Source organism: Daphnia pulex, chromosome 7, assembly GCF_021134715.1.
Source record: "Daphnia pulex isolate KAP4 chromosome 7, ASM2113471v1".
Classification (NCBI taxonomy): Eukaryota; Metazoa; Arthropoda; class Branchiopoda; order Diplostraca; family Daphniidae; genus Daphnia; species Daphnia pulex.
The window spans coordinates 7,500,066-7,512,485 of record NC_060023.1 but is presented as its reverse complement, the minus strand read 5'-3'; the positions used below and the strand labels follow the sequence as shown (position 1 = coordinate 7,512,485).

The 12,420-nt window shown below is 36.8% G+C and overlaps 1 protein-coding gene across 1 annotated transcript; it reads left to right on the top strand.

Moving 5' to 3' along the window:
• Positions 1-8,931: 8,931 nt before the first annotated feature.
• On the top strand, positions 8,932-11,779 carry LOC124198395. Its single transcript, XM_046594226.1, has 4 exons — positions 8,932-9,694; positions 10,687-10,699; positions 11,524-11,655; positions 11,713-11,779. The coding sequence occupies exons 1-4, from the start codon at positions 8,932-8,934 to the stop codon at positions 11,777-11,779; spliced, it is 975 nt and encodes a 324-aa protein (XP_046450182.1).
• Positions 11,780-12,420: the final 641 nt, after the last annotated feature.

The window sequence follows — 12,420 nt, the reverse complement described above, 5'->3', positions numbered from 1 at the left end:
ACACCCTGTAATACAGTACAATTTTTTTCTTTCACAGTGTGTAATAAAAAATTCCCGTTATATCTCAGAAACTATTTTTTAACTTTAAGAAAAAAATGTAAGATAAGATAAAGATGACGCATTTCTTGTATTACTAATCTCTCTCCCCAAAAGATTTATTTATCTTATCTAATTTTATTTTATTTATATCTGCCAGATGCAAACACTGATTGGTCCAACATATATTTCAATTCAACTAATTAAAGGAATATTGGCACTGAAAGATGGTGTTAGAAAAAAGTCCTAAGTTAATTTGGTGAAATCTTGCTGGTACCATATACTGTACATAAGAGGTATGAATCGCAAATTTAAAGGGGTAATTTGGTATCCTATTCATGCCGCAGGGTCTACATTAGACGACCTTTCTAAACAAAAAGTAACATCCTCTGGTCAAAGAAAGATTTACGAAAAATATGACTCATATTAGAAGCAGCTGATGCTGCAGAAAGACAAATTATTGCCCAACAACCATTAGTACCTGACAAAAAAAGCTGAAAAACTTTCTAGAAGAGATGGCACTGAAGAAAAATCTGAAAATAAGGAGCCAAAGAATAAGTTGAAAATGTAGATCCAGATGAAGCTATTAGGTCACCTGAAGACGTTATTCGACCGATTCGAGGGATTGACAATCCCTGGCACTGCAACACGTTAGGTTGTTTCATTTGAACAATTTTTTTACTGCGGCGTCTAGATATCCTAATGTAAAACTATTTAATTAGTTGGCTAATTTTTTATTTTATTTTTCTGTCCCGTTCTAGCATTCATTGTTGCTAGTCGTATTCAAAATTCAAAATTGTGGTTCACATGACACAACCTAGCAAGACGTGATGGGGAAGAAGCTTCAAAAAACACAAGAAATATAGCAACATCAAAAAATCCTTCAATATTGGCTATTAAACAGGAAGAAGAAAAAATAAATCTATAAATAATACAGATGCTGAGACTTTAGTTGATGGTGCATTATTTGGATTCTTACGTTGGTTTTTTTATTTCTTTGAAACAATAACATTTTTCATGGGATGTTATTATTTGAGTATTTCAGTGATTTATTTTTTTCCTTTTAAAAGGAATTTGTTGTGCGAAATTTTTTTACTCATGGAAAAATAGTTGCAGCTCAATGCATTTCACTGGATATTCCTGGTATGTGTTTAGATAACAAAGCAAGATACTATTTATAAAATTCGCCATGAAAAAAAAATGAAATTTATGGTTGGGAACATAGCAATGAATAGCCCTAGACCCAAGGAAAATCAAACAATTAATAAAACTAGGTTGGCTTATACCGATGAAGGACCAGGTCTTAACTATTATTGACAGAAATATTATGTGGAAAATGTATGATCGAGAACGTGATTATAATTCGATAAATGCAACAGCTCAACAAACTACTGTGTATTTGGAAGCACCAATTACTAGAAATACCAAATCCATTTCATTAGTTTCTGTTGTAACTTAAAATGCTAGCATACTTTGTAAAGCACAAAATACTCGCATATTTCTCTATTGTTTTTTAAGTCTGTGACCCATAGCTGTTTCAAAACTGTTTTACTGCCCTTTCTTTAGCTCGGTGAAAATGCTTTGTGAACCAAGGGTAACTTACCGTATTTTGTCGAGGTTAAACACATTCAATCTATCAGTTTTGTTTCGGTGTCGTTTGAGTTTCGACGTGTGAACTGACGTCTGACCGCTGTTTCCTCTGTGTTTTTTTTAATATGGTGCTAATGTTCTTGGATAAACACGATTACGAAGTTGAAAAAAATCTTCTTAATGGGTAAGTCAAATTTCCGTTTATTTGTTTGTTACATCATGTAAACTGATTTGTGCATTACGGTAGGAGTTAAACAAGTTGTTCTTCGATCTTAGTAATCCGCCAACACCGTTGGAGGTCGAAATCTTTTATATCGCATTTAGACAAAGAAAAGGTTAATCCTTAAAAACAGGTTTACCAACCAACAAAACAGTGGAGTTTACCTGGTGGAGGACGAAAGAGGAAGTAGAGGATGAAGAGAAAGAAGATGAAAAAGTGGAAGTTGGTGGGGCTGAAGGTGTGGACCAAGAACAAGAGTCAAGCAGCGAAAAAAAGGAGAAGGCAAGGCCGCCAATGACTGTTTAGGATTTTAAAAACAGTTCGAGATGACAATAAATAATAAACGCCATAAGGCGAATTCCATCTCTTTCCAATTCTGTGAATCGATCAGAACAGATTAGATTCGGGTGTAAATAAAAAACATGGCGAATGATTTATGTTGTTACCAGAATCAAACCGGCCAGGTGGGCCAACAATATGGCGTAAACTCCACCCAAACCACCAGCCAGATAAACAGTTGGATAAAGAACGAAAGTACCAAGGACCGTCAACTACGCCATCGAAGTAGATAATGAGAACTCATAAGTCAAAGGTGAATGTGTAACCACCCATCGAGTTTCTCTTTCTTTCTTTTATTATTTTCACCAGTCCTTGTCCTTTACTCGCACACAGAAGAAAGAGAAGAAAGAGCCTCGTTACTCGACTTCTTCTTCTATCTCTTTCCACGACCGACTTTGATACCACATATAGGTCAGCGAGGATAAAAATTTGTCTCAACTTACAGTACCTACCAGCGAAGTTGGTACTGCGTACCAAATTGTTGGTGAAGTTGGTACTGCGTACTAAATTGAATTAGTTGTTTCTCTCAGCTCGGATTAGATGTGCCGTAATGCCAATTTCGCTTTAGGCTATACACGAATGTTACAGTTAGTCTATGTGATTGTCGAAATCTGTTTAAGTATCAAATAAAAACAAATTTTAAAAAATCCTCTGATACTGTGGTACAGGCTGTTCCACAGTACGTTACAGATGCTGTAACTAACTAATCATTGTTAAAAAGTCATAAGTTTTAGGTCTAAATAATGTTTATATAGTAAAAGTACCTTGTGTTCCAAGTATTTTCACGTGCATGCTGAAACGTGCAAAGCTATAACAATATCACATATCACCAATTCATTTTGTTAAATATAAGAAACAATTCTTGTTACCCATCAACTATTTCAAGAGATTCACATCGTTCAGTAAAAGTATTGCAGACACTAGTTCATTTTACCTTAGATTGCAGCACAATGTGAAATGACGCAGGACATCTGCTACAAAGTAAAACAGTAACCAGCAACAGATAGTTTTAACTCTCATCATTTTTATTTTATGGCGTTATTAGATTATACTAGTTATTAATTTGTTTGATACTGTTTGAGAAACATGATTCAATAACCTTTTAATAGGCTCACTTTTTTTACAGGAAACCGATCTTGCAACAATACATAGAAATTGAAATCTAGCAGCGCAGACTGGAGACTGGCATTGATTTGTCTTGCTGAGCATTGGAAAATCGAAATTCCTTGAATAAACCGTTATGTAAGTTTTTAAAACAACTTAAGAGACTTTCGAAAAACGTTTGAACCCTTTTAAAAACGTCGCAATACGATTATTATTTTCTGTTAATCATTTCACTGATGTTTAATTTCTTACGTTTTTAGGGATGAAATGTCCAATGATACGTCGAGCAGTGTCGATTGGGGTACCGTTTACGATGCAATCAGAGATGCAACCTTTCCACAATTAATTGACGTAATACGCCCGTTAGTCAAAGAGGAAATACCCGAAGAATGGAATCTATTTCCCCTGCTTGCCTTGTGTCGATATTACGACAAAGAAAATTTGGTTAAAATTGTCCCGTTGCTGTTCCAGAAAAATATCGACGTTAACAGCAAGGACGATATAGGATGGGAGGCTCTATGTTTGCTTTGTCGATATTATCGCAACGAAAACTTGATCGAGATTGTCCAATTGTTGCTAGAGGAAAACATCGACGTGAACAGCAAAGTGAAAGTAGACCAGGGAGGCAATGCTCTAGCTTTGGTGTGTAATTGGTACAAGAAGAAAAATTTGATTGACATCGTCAAATTGTTAATTGAGAAGAATAGTGACATCGACGTAAACTGCAAGGACCACAACGGAGGGAACGCTCTAAATCTGTTGTGTCGAAATTACGACGAGGAAAATTTGATTGAAATTGTCCAATTCTTGATTGAGAAGAATATCGACATTAATTGCAAGGACCAAAAGGGAGCGAATGCTCTAAATCTGTAGTGTCGATATTCCTGCAACGAAAATTTAGTTGAAATTGTCCATTTGCTCATTGAGAAGAATATCAACGCGAAATGCAGGACAAGCGGCGGATGGAATTCTCTAACGTTGCTGTGTCGACATTACGACAAAGAAAATATAATCGAGATTATCCTTTTGCTAATCCAGTAGAAGATCGACGTTAACTGCAAGGAAAAATGGATATAACGCTCTATCTTTGCTTTGTCGATACTATCGCAACGAAAATTTGGTGGAGATTGTCCCACTGCTAATCCAGAAAAAGATCGACGTTAATTGCAACGACAAAAAGGGATGGAACGCCCTAACGTTGTTATGCAAATATTACGACAAAACAAATTTGATCAATATTATTCAATTGTTACTAGAGAAAAATATCAACGTGAACAACAAAGTAGACAAGGGAGGAAATGCTCTAACTTTGGTGTGTAATTGTTACAAGAAGGAAAACTTGATTGACATCGTACAATTGTTAGTTGAGAAAAATATCGATATCAATTGCAAGGACGACAAAGGATGCAATGTTCTTCATTTGGTGTGTTTCCATTCCCCTAAATCCAATCCCCTATGTTTCTGTACCGTACAGCAACATAATGGTTCACAATTTTCAGTCAAATAAACAAAATTGACAAAAGGGCTCTTGGAAAAAATTTATTTATTTCAGCGAAGTGAGTCAAGTGGAAAATTGAAATTAATATTAAAACATAAGCTCCCCAGAGCCGGACAATTATTAAAAATTCTATAAATATTTAAACATAAATGGCAGATGGGAATTTAAAAGATACTCAACAGATGAGTAATCATGAGTTGCAGTTACAAAATTGTCTTCACACACGCTGGAATCCTGTTTGCATGGAAGCAATGGCTTCAACCCAAGACGTTTTAAACAGATCGTAATCAATGGTTACCGATAGCGTTAATTCTTGGCTGCACGTGGACAATGAAGGACGGGGATAGCTGTTAGCCGACGGGAAAACGAAACGGACATCGATTGTCTTATCCATTGCGGCACATAAGTGCTTGGAAACCGTAGCAAACATCAAAATGTCCGAAATCTCCATTCGCTGACCAGTAGCTCGACGAATTCCACCATCTTTATAGAGATTCAACGAAAAAACAAATGCCGAGATGATACAGTTCAGTAAAAAAATATAAACAAAAAACAAAAGAATTGTAGGTACACCCGTCTCCATAAATATCCTTCCTACTCCGAGTGGCGGGAAATTTTGTTATGCCGCTGCATTTATTCTTAACGCTGTATATCATTGAAGCGGCATGTCAAAATTCTTTTTTTTTGTATTCTTTGTCTTTCAAAATTGGGGTGGGGGGAGAAAACAGTCAAGCAAGAATACCAAAGAATTAATGTTGACATGCCGCTGCAATGACATTCAGTGTCAAGAATAATTGCAGCGGTTTTAGAAATATTTCCCGCCACCGGGGTAGGTCGGATATTTATGGAGACGGGTGTACCATTCACTTCAGCGATAAAGCGCGCAAACAGTTGGAAGGTATGCCTCTCGATATAATCGGTGGTATGGTCTGGATTTGTCGTGGTCCTTAAAATGGACAGCAGACAATCACCTGAGACTGGATCGTCGCGGAATAGAACGTGGACATCAGAGTTGTCTAACAGGAACTAAAAACATAAAGAAAGAAATGTTATGATCTTTATAAATGAAAAATGGGTCACCTACGTCTCCTAGTCATTAATACCTGACTTTGACGACCAACAATTGCATTAAGCTCAAACGAAGGAATGATGACGTAGAATTAACGGAAAACATGGTAATATGAAAAGATTCGTGAAGATGTAGTTTAATTATTCCAATAACAAACAAATTGAAGCAAAAATGTGTCAACATTACAGCCTCAGGAACACAAACCGTAATCGTGGAACTAACGCAGTCCCTAGCTTTCCAGTTGACGGTAAACGTTTAAATAACTTAAAACTAAAGCACCTCTGCAATAGAGACTGCGTATTATAAAATACTAGCTAAAAACTAGACCACCTCCATAAGAGACTGCCAATGAACAAATTATAATTTAAAAGCGAGAGCACCTCTGCATTAGAGACTGCCAATCAAAACTACTAGCTAAAAACTAGAGCACCTCCATAGGAAACTGCCAATAAACAAATGAAAACTTAAAAACGAAAGCACCTCAATTAGAGACTGCCAATTAAAAATGTCAAGATTAATACTATAGAGAGAAAATCTGCAACTTAAACTGCGATTAATCAAGGATTTTAAGTGAATAAAGAAGAAAAACAACCTGGAATTGGGACAACCGCCTTCGATCACATTTCCGTGGACGGAATTTGAAATTTGAGCGAATTTTTGTCTGCGGTTCAGGAGGATCAGTAGGCTGCACCGTTGACGAGTCATTATTGTAATTGCCAATTGGCGCGACTTCTGCGGACCACACCAGAAGATTGCACATTAGCGTAACCATGGAAGTTGCACGTCAGCGAAACTGCCACAGCAATCCGACTAACCTGCAATTGTAAACGAACCTCTTCCATCCATGCCAGACTCGCCAACATACTGAACTCTTAGCGGTCGTCCTAACTGACACATGAAGTCCTCTGACGATGCTGCTGCAATTGCCGCTACCAGGTAATTTGGCCTGGTGACTTCGATTGCGTTATTCTCATGGGAGTTGTAGTCTAATGCGTTCAATTTGAATGCTCTTAAAGCATTCACTGCAGCTTCTGTTTGAATAGAAAAGCATTGGATAGTTCATAAATAGTTCATAAAACAACAAACTTTTGAAAGTGCTCTACCTATTGCAGCTTTGGAGTGTTCCCGAAACTCTAACGAACCCTGGAGATTAAAATGTATAATTTAGGAGGATTAGACACATACTAAAAACTTTGAATTATTATTTACCCATTCCAATATCAAGCTCCATGATTTCCCGAACTCGTTGGTCAAGCTCAAGCTCTCCAATATCAGAGAAGTTCTTCGAATTTAAATGCTGATCACTCATCATTCTGCGAACTGTTCGAAGACTAAAACCACTAAGTTTGGCAATATAAGTTGCTGCGTATCCAACATCTAAACGTACAGTACCCTCATGAAGTTTGGAAACACAGCAAGTGTTTCCGCGCTTCTAACACGGTGGCTTACGGGCCAAGGTGTCTCCCTTTTTTACGCGATAACTCACGTCTGAGTTATCGCAAAGCAAATCTAAAAAAATCCTCTTGTTGAAGAAAGAATTTCCTTTCACAATAATATTTTGCAAATTTTAGTGAATAGAAGTTTATCCCCAAAGTCATAGATCCACGCGACGTGAGAAGAAAAATCAACATTTAATAAAAAATTGGCAAAAATCAGCGTTTCTTTAAAAAAATTTGAAACTTTGTATAAGGTATAAAAAATAATAATAATGGCAGAATATATTGGAAAGCCCAGTAATATCGGGAACATGAATTGTTGCTATATTAAGCGAAAAATGAAAACTGTAACGATTATTTCATATAGCCTTCAGACTTCATCGTTGACTTCCTCCACCTCGTCTTCTCTATTAATAATTAAAAACTTTTTCTGGATTCCAATTACTTCTTCTGGTGTTAGAAATTGCTCCGATATTTTTGTGTAATTTCTTCCAACTCCCAAGCCATAAACAAATGTCCTCGCAAAGCAGTTCAATTTGAGCTCCACTGCAGAATCTATTAAATGTGTAACAAATGTTAATTAGCAACTAATTAAAATGTTTATGAATAATAACCTGCTTGGTTTGAAAAAATTTCAACATGTCTTCTCCGGAGATGGAGTACGGTGTGTAAGAATTCGATCCATCTTTAGTTTCGAAACTACATATGTTGAAAGAAATATCAGTGGAGGGCATGTTGAATCTTTTAAAGTCTTCTAGTAATTCGATCTAGATTTTTTAAAATTTTAAATTAATTCTGTGAAATATCATTCTAAATTTAAATAATTACCAAATTAGCTGGTTTAAAAGTGATCGAAGACATTTTCGATGCTACAATTGTAATCTTATCGACATTGTTCCAAATCACAGCATTTACCATGTAGATAATGTCGCTCAATGCCGAATATTGTGTTCCATTTTGGTCCGTTATTGTTCCAGTCATATCGCGATAACTTGCTAGGCCGCTACCAATTGAACCAATAGGCGGCATGACGAATTTCACATGTCCCACTGAATTAGGCATTGTTCTACATTTGGTTAACCGAAAATGTTTTAGAAAGTTTAATAAGAATAAATATTATTAAAATTTTAAAATTCTAGCATAGGAAATTGAATTATTACATTACTGCTAAATAAAATTATTAAATATTTACAACAGCACTTTTATGTATTTGTGAGGATCTACTGGCTGCGGCGGATCGTGGGGATGGTGCTGCACTTCTTCTTTTGGATCTAAGCGCTGCGTTCGACAACATCGATCATACGATCTTGATGCAGAGACTTTCATCTCACTGTGGCGTATCAGGAGTTGCCCTGGATTGGTTTTCCTCCTATCTTGACGGCCGTTCTCAGTTTGTTGTTGTGAATGCTCTGCCATCTGATAGCGTCACTCTAACTTCGGGGACCCACAGGGCTCTGTACTTGGCCCGCTTATTTACCTCGCTTACGCGAATCCTCTTTCGTCGGTGCTAGAAGGTACCATTCTTAACAACGGTGGCCTAAATGTTCTGAAGATGGGTCAGTTCTCTGATGACACTTAGCTCCGGATTGGCTTTCGACTCCGTCCGGCTCCATCTCAACAGCTATCGGCCCTAAGCATGATGGCAAGTTGTGCAGCGCGCTCGGAAACTTGGTTTACTGCAAATCGGGTGAAGCTTAACGTGTGTAAGAGCGAACTTCTTTACACATCGACTCCGAACCGATCCAAGCTGATTGAAAAACTACCTCTTCAGGTTGGAGATTACTTGGTTCAACCTTCTCTAGTGGTGAAAAATCTTGGAGTGATTTTCTACAGCAATTTGACCATGATCCCGCATATCAACAGCGTGTGCAAGTCAGCATTTTTTCACATTCGCACACTGGGAAAAATCCGGAAATACCTGTCACCACATGCGGCAAAAATCTTGGTTCAAGCCATGGTTCTATCCCGACTGGAATACGCCAACTCGCTGTTCGCTGGTCTTCCAAAGGAACAGATCCTGAGACTGCAGAGAGTCCAAAACGCTGCTGCCAGATTGATTGTCGGAGCGAGGAGGTTTGATCCTGTTTCCAACCATCTCAAAACCGTGCGTTGGCTGCCAGTCAACGAGCGCATCAGCTTTAAGTGTCTGGTATTGGCCTTAAAGTGTCTGCATGGATATGCCCCTCCATATTTGTCATCCCTGATTAAGCGTTACAACCCACCACGAACCCTCAGATCGTCGTTTTCTAGTGATCTAGCTGTTCCACCAGGAAAACCTGGGCTCTATGGCTCGCGCACATTCTCAAGAATGGGTCCGAGGCTGTGGAACGACCTGCCGGATAAAATCAAGAAAATGACGGAGCTGAAGAATTTTAAAACTCTGTTGAAATCCTATTTGTTCAGTAAATGTTATAAATGACCCAAATTGTACATCTTTTCTTGAGTGACTCTACCTAAAGCGTCATTTGATCATGTAGTTGTAAAGTGCGCTATAGAAATCGAATAAAATAAAAAATAAATAAATATATTTCTTACTCTGTTGTTTTGATGAATTCATGTAGTAGTTGCAAGGCTTCTGCAGGAATTGTTGTGCTTTGTGATTGACGTTGAACAGTCAAAATGAAGTTTATTGGTTTTGCAGTACTTGGTGGCAAAACGAATAACGAAAACGGTTTTTTGCATTTTTATGCAGAGTTCCACGTGCACAAGGTTTGCAAACCCTTTTGCCGTTCAGGTTTATTGTTCTAGAACAAGAACCGTAGCAATTTGAGCACTTCAAGCCTGCAGGTAAATCATAGAAATCAGCCTCCGTAAAAGATCTCATGGTTTCTACCATAGCAGTGCCAAAATGCAGATCGTTAGGAAGCGGTTGGAGTTCATATATTAATAAGTCATCTGAAATATGAAATATTTCGGATGAGAAAAATAATTCACGTGTACATTTTAAGTTGTTTAATGTAATGTTAAATTAATCACATCTTAATTCAACACATTTCAATGCAAATAATTACCCTTCATCACGTTGAGAATCTCATTGTAAATTACTTCATCCTTTAATTTTTCAAGTACTTTAGTTGCCCTTTTCTTTGTGGATTCGACTGATTTCGCCATTTCGTAAAACAACTGATGTCAAAGGAAAGTTTTTAGTTACTAAAATTCTACCCCGTGACCATTGAACTGGTGACAACGATTAACAATCGATACAGACAATCGATATAGACATCCTAGTGGATTTTGTGTTTGATCTAAGTCACGAAAAGCTGATAACAGGTAAACTTAGGATAATTCCCCATTGTGAAGCTGCATTAAATTTTTGTGCTAGGAGAAGCACCCAAAATATTATTCTACTTGTGTTATTGAGCTTAAACGCAAACTAAATGGATTATTTTTTAAGCAAAAGTGGCAAGGTATGTGTACCTATTCTATTTGTTTATTTAAATATGGTAATTCTAATTAGTTTCCATGTTTCATTTTTTAAATTAACAAGTCTGGTATTGTGAAGTTGGATATTGATGGTTGGAAAAGTAAATTTGTAAAGCTACATGAGTTGAACCAACAATTGAAAGATATGGAAACCTTAGCTGGTCTACCAATTGCTTAGTTTACTAAAAATATATTTATGACGCTTGATACTACAAACACAAATTTGAAAGAACTAAATGATTTCATTGGGAAAAATTGGCAGGTATATTTCGAATTACTTGTAATTCCAATTATGTATTAATCGTCATTAACAAAACAAATAATTTAACTATTACTTTTTTACTTTAGGAAACTTCTTTAGAAATTAAGCAATTTTTTTATTCTAAAGCTCACAATGATTTGCAAATAATTAGAACTCGACAAAAATGGCTAATTCAGAAAATATCTTTTGTTAAAAAAACAATAATGGATAATTCCATTGACTTTCAATCAATGGGATTAGAAGGAAACGAAGAAATTGTTCACTTTTCAATCCCGGAAACAAAAGTTGCTCAACTAATTTGTAGATATCCTAGGTGCAACTCAAAGTTAGCGACCACTGCATTGAGATCGAGTCATGAAAAAAGTCAGCATTCACCCAAAAAGTATTCATGTGAAAAATGTAACTTTGTTGCCGAAAGGGAAGAAAGTATTGAATATCACAAATTGAGGATGCATCATGGATTGAAAGCCAACAAATTATCACGATTATTTGTTATTTTTATCGTTTGCTATATTTTATTAAATAAATAATATTTTCTTTTTACAGAAATGTTGAAGTGCTGAAATTTAGCAACGAACAGAATATCGATTTGGTTGATACCTTGGTTCAAAATGAAGCCATGTCAATTGACGACGTTAATTACGACTCACGTGCATTGAACGTCACCACTTACGAAGAGTAAGATATTCATCAAATTTATTATTCATTCCAAAATAATTAATTTTTGCCAAACAGATCAAATATTTGGGATGAGTGGGAACCCGATGTTCAGTTTAAACTGGGCATTAGAATACTACGATGAAATGAGCCATCTAATTGTGGGTTTGCACTAGGTTTAAATAGATATTACATCTATTCATAAAACCAATATTGCGATCATTTCTAATGGTTAGTTTAATTGCTTATTAACAAGCTGTTTATGCATTGCGTCAAGGTTTATGCTTACCATTACGCAGCTGTTTATGCATTGCGTTAAGGTTTATGCTTACCATTACGCAGCTGTTTATGTATTGCGTTACGGTTTATGCATGACAAAAAAGTGGCACGACCGGCTTGCCATAAATATGCAATATTTTAGCAATGTGCTGCCTCACTGAATCTTCAGGAGCGAAACGAAGAGCCGGAAAAAAGGATATCACGACTGAAGCTAAGAGCAAAACGCTAAAACCATTTCTGCCAGGAGCTGATGTTGGCACGTCACAACCGGCTACCGAACGTCAGTCCGCAGCTACCGAACGTACCCGAGAAGCTGGTAAGTGTTTAGTGGTTCAATTTTTTCTTTTACGGTGGTGAACTTTAACAGCGATTTTCTTTATTCTCTCTAAAGCTCCGAGTTCGAGACCAACAACTGTTTCGGCATTCCCATCCCCCATCATTGGGCCCGGAAAGTGCTTTAATTGAGTTCTCAATTGCTCAATTATGTAAACTCACGCCAACAATAAT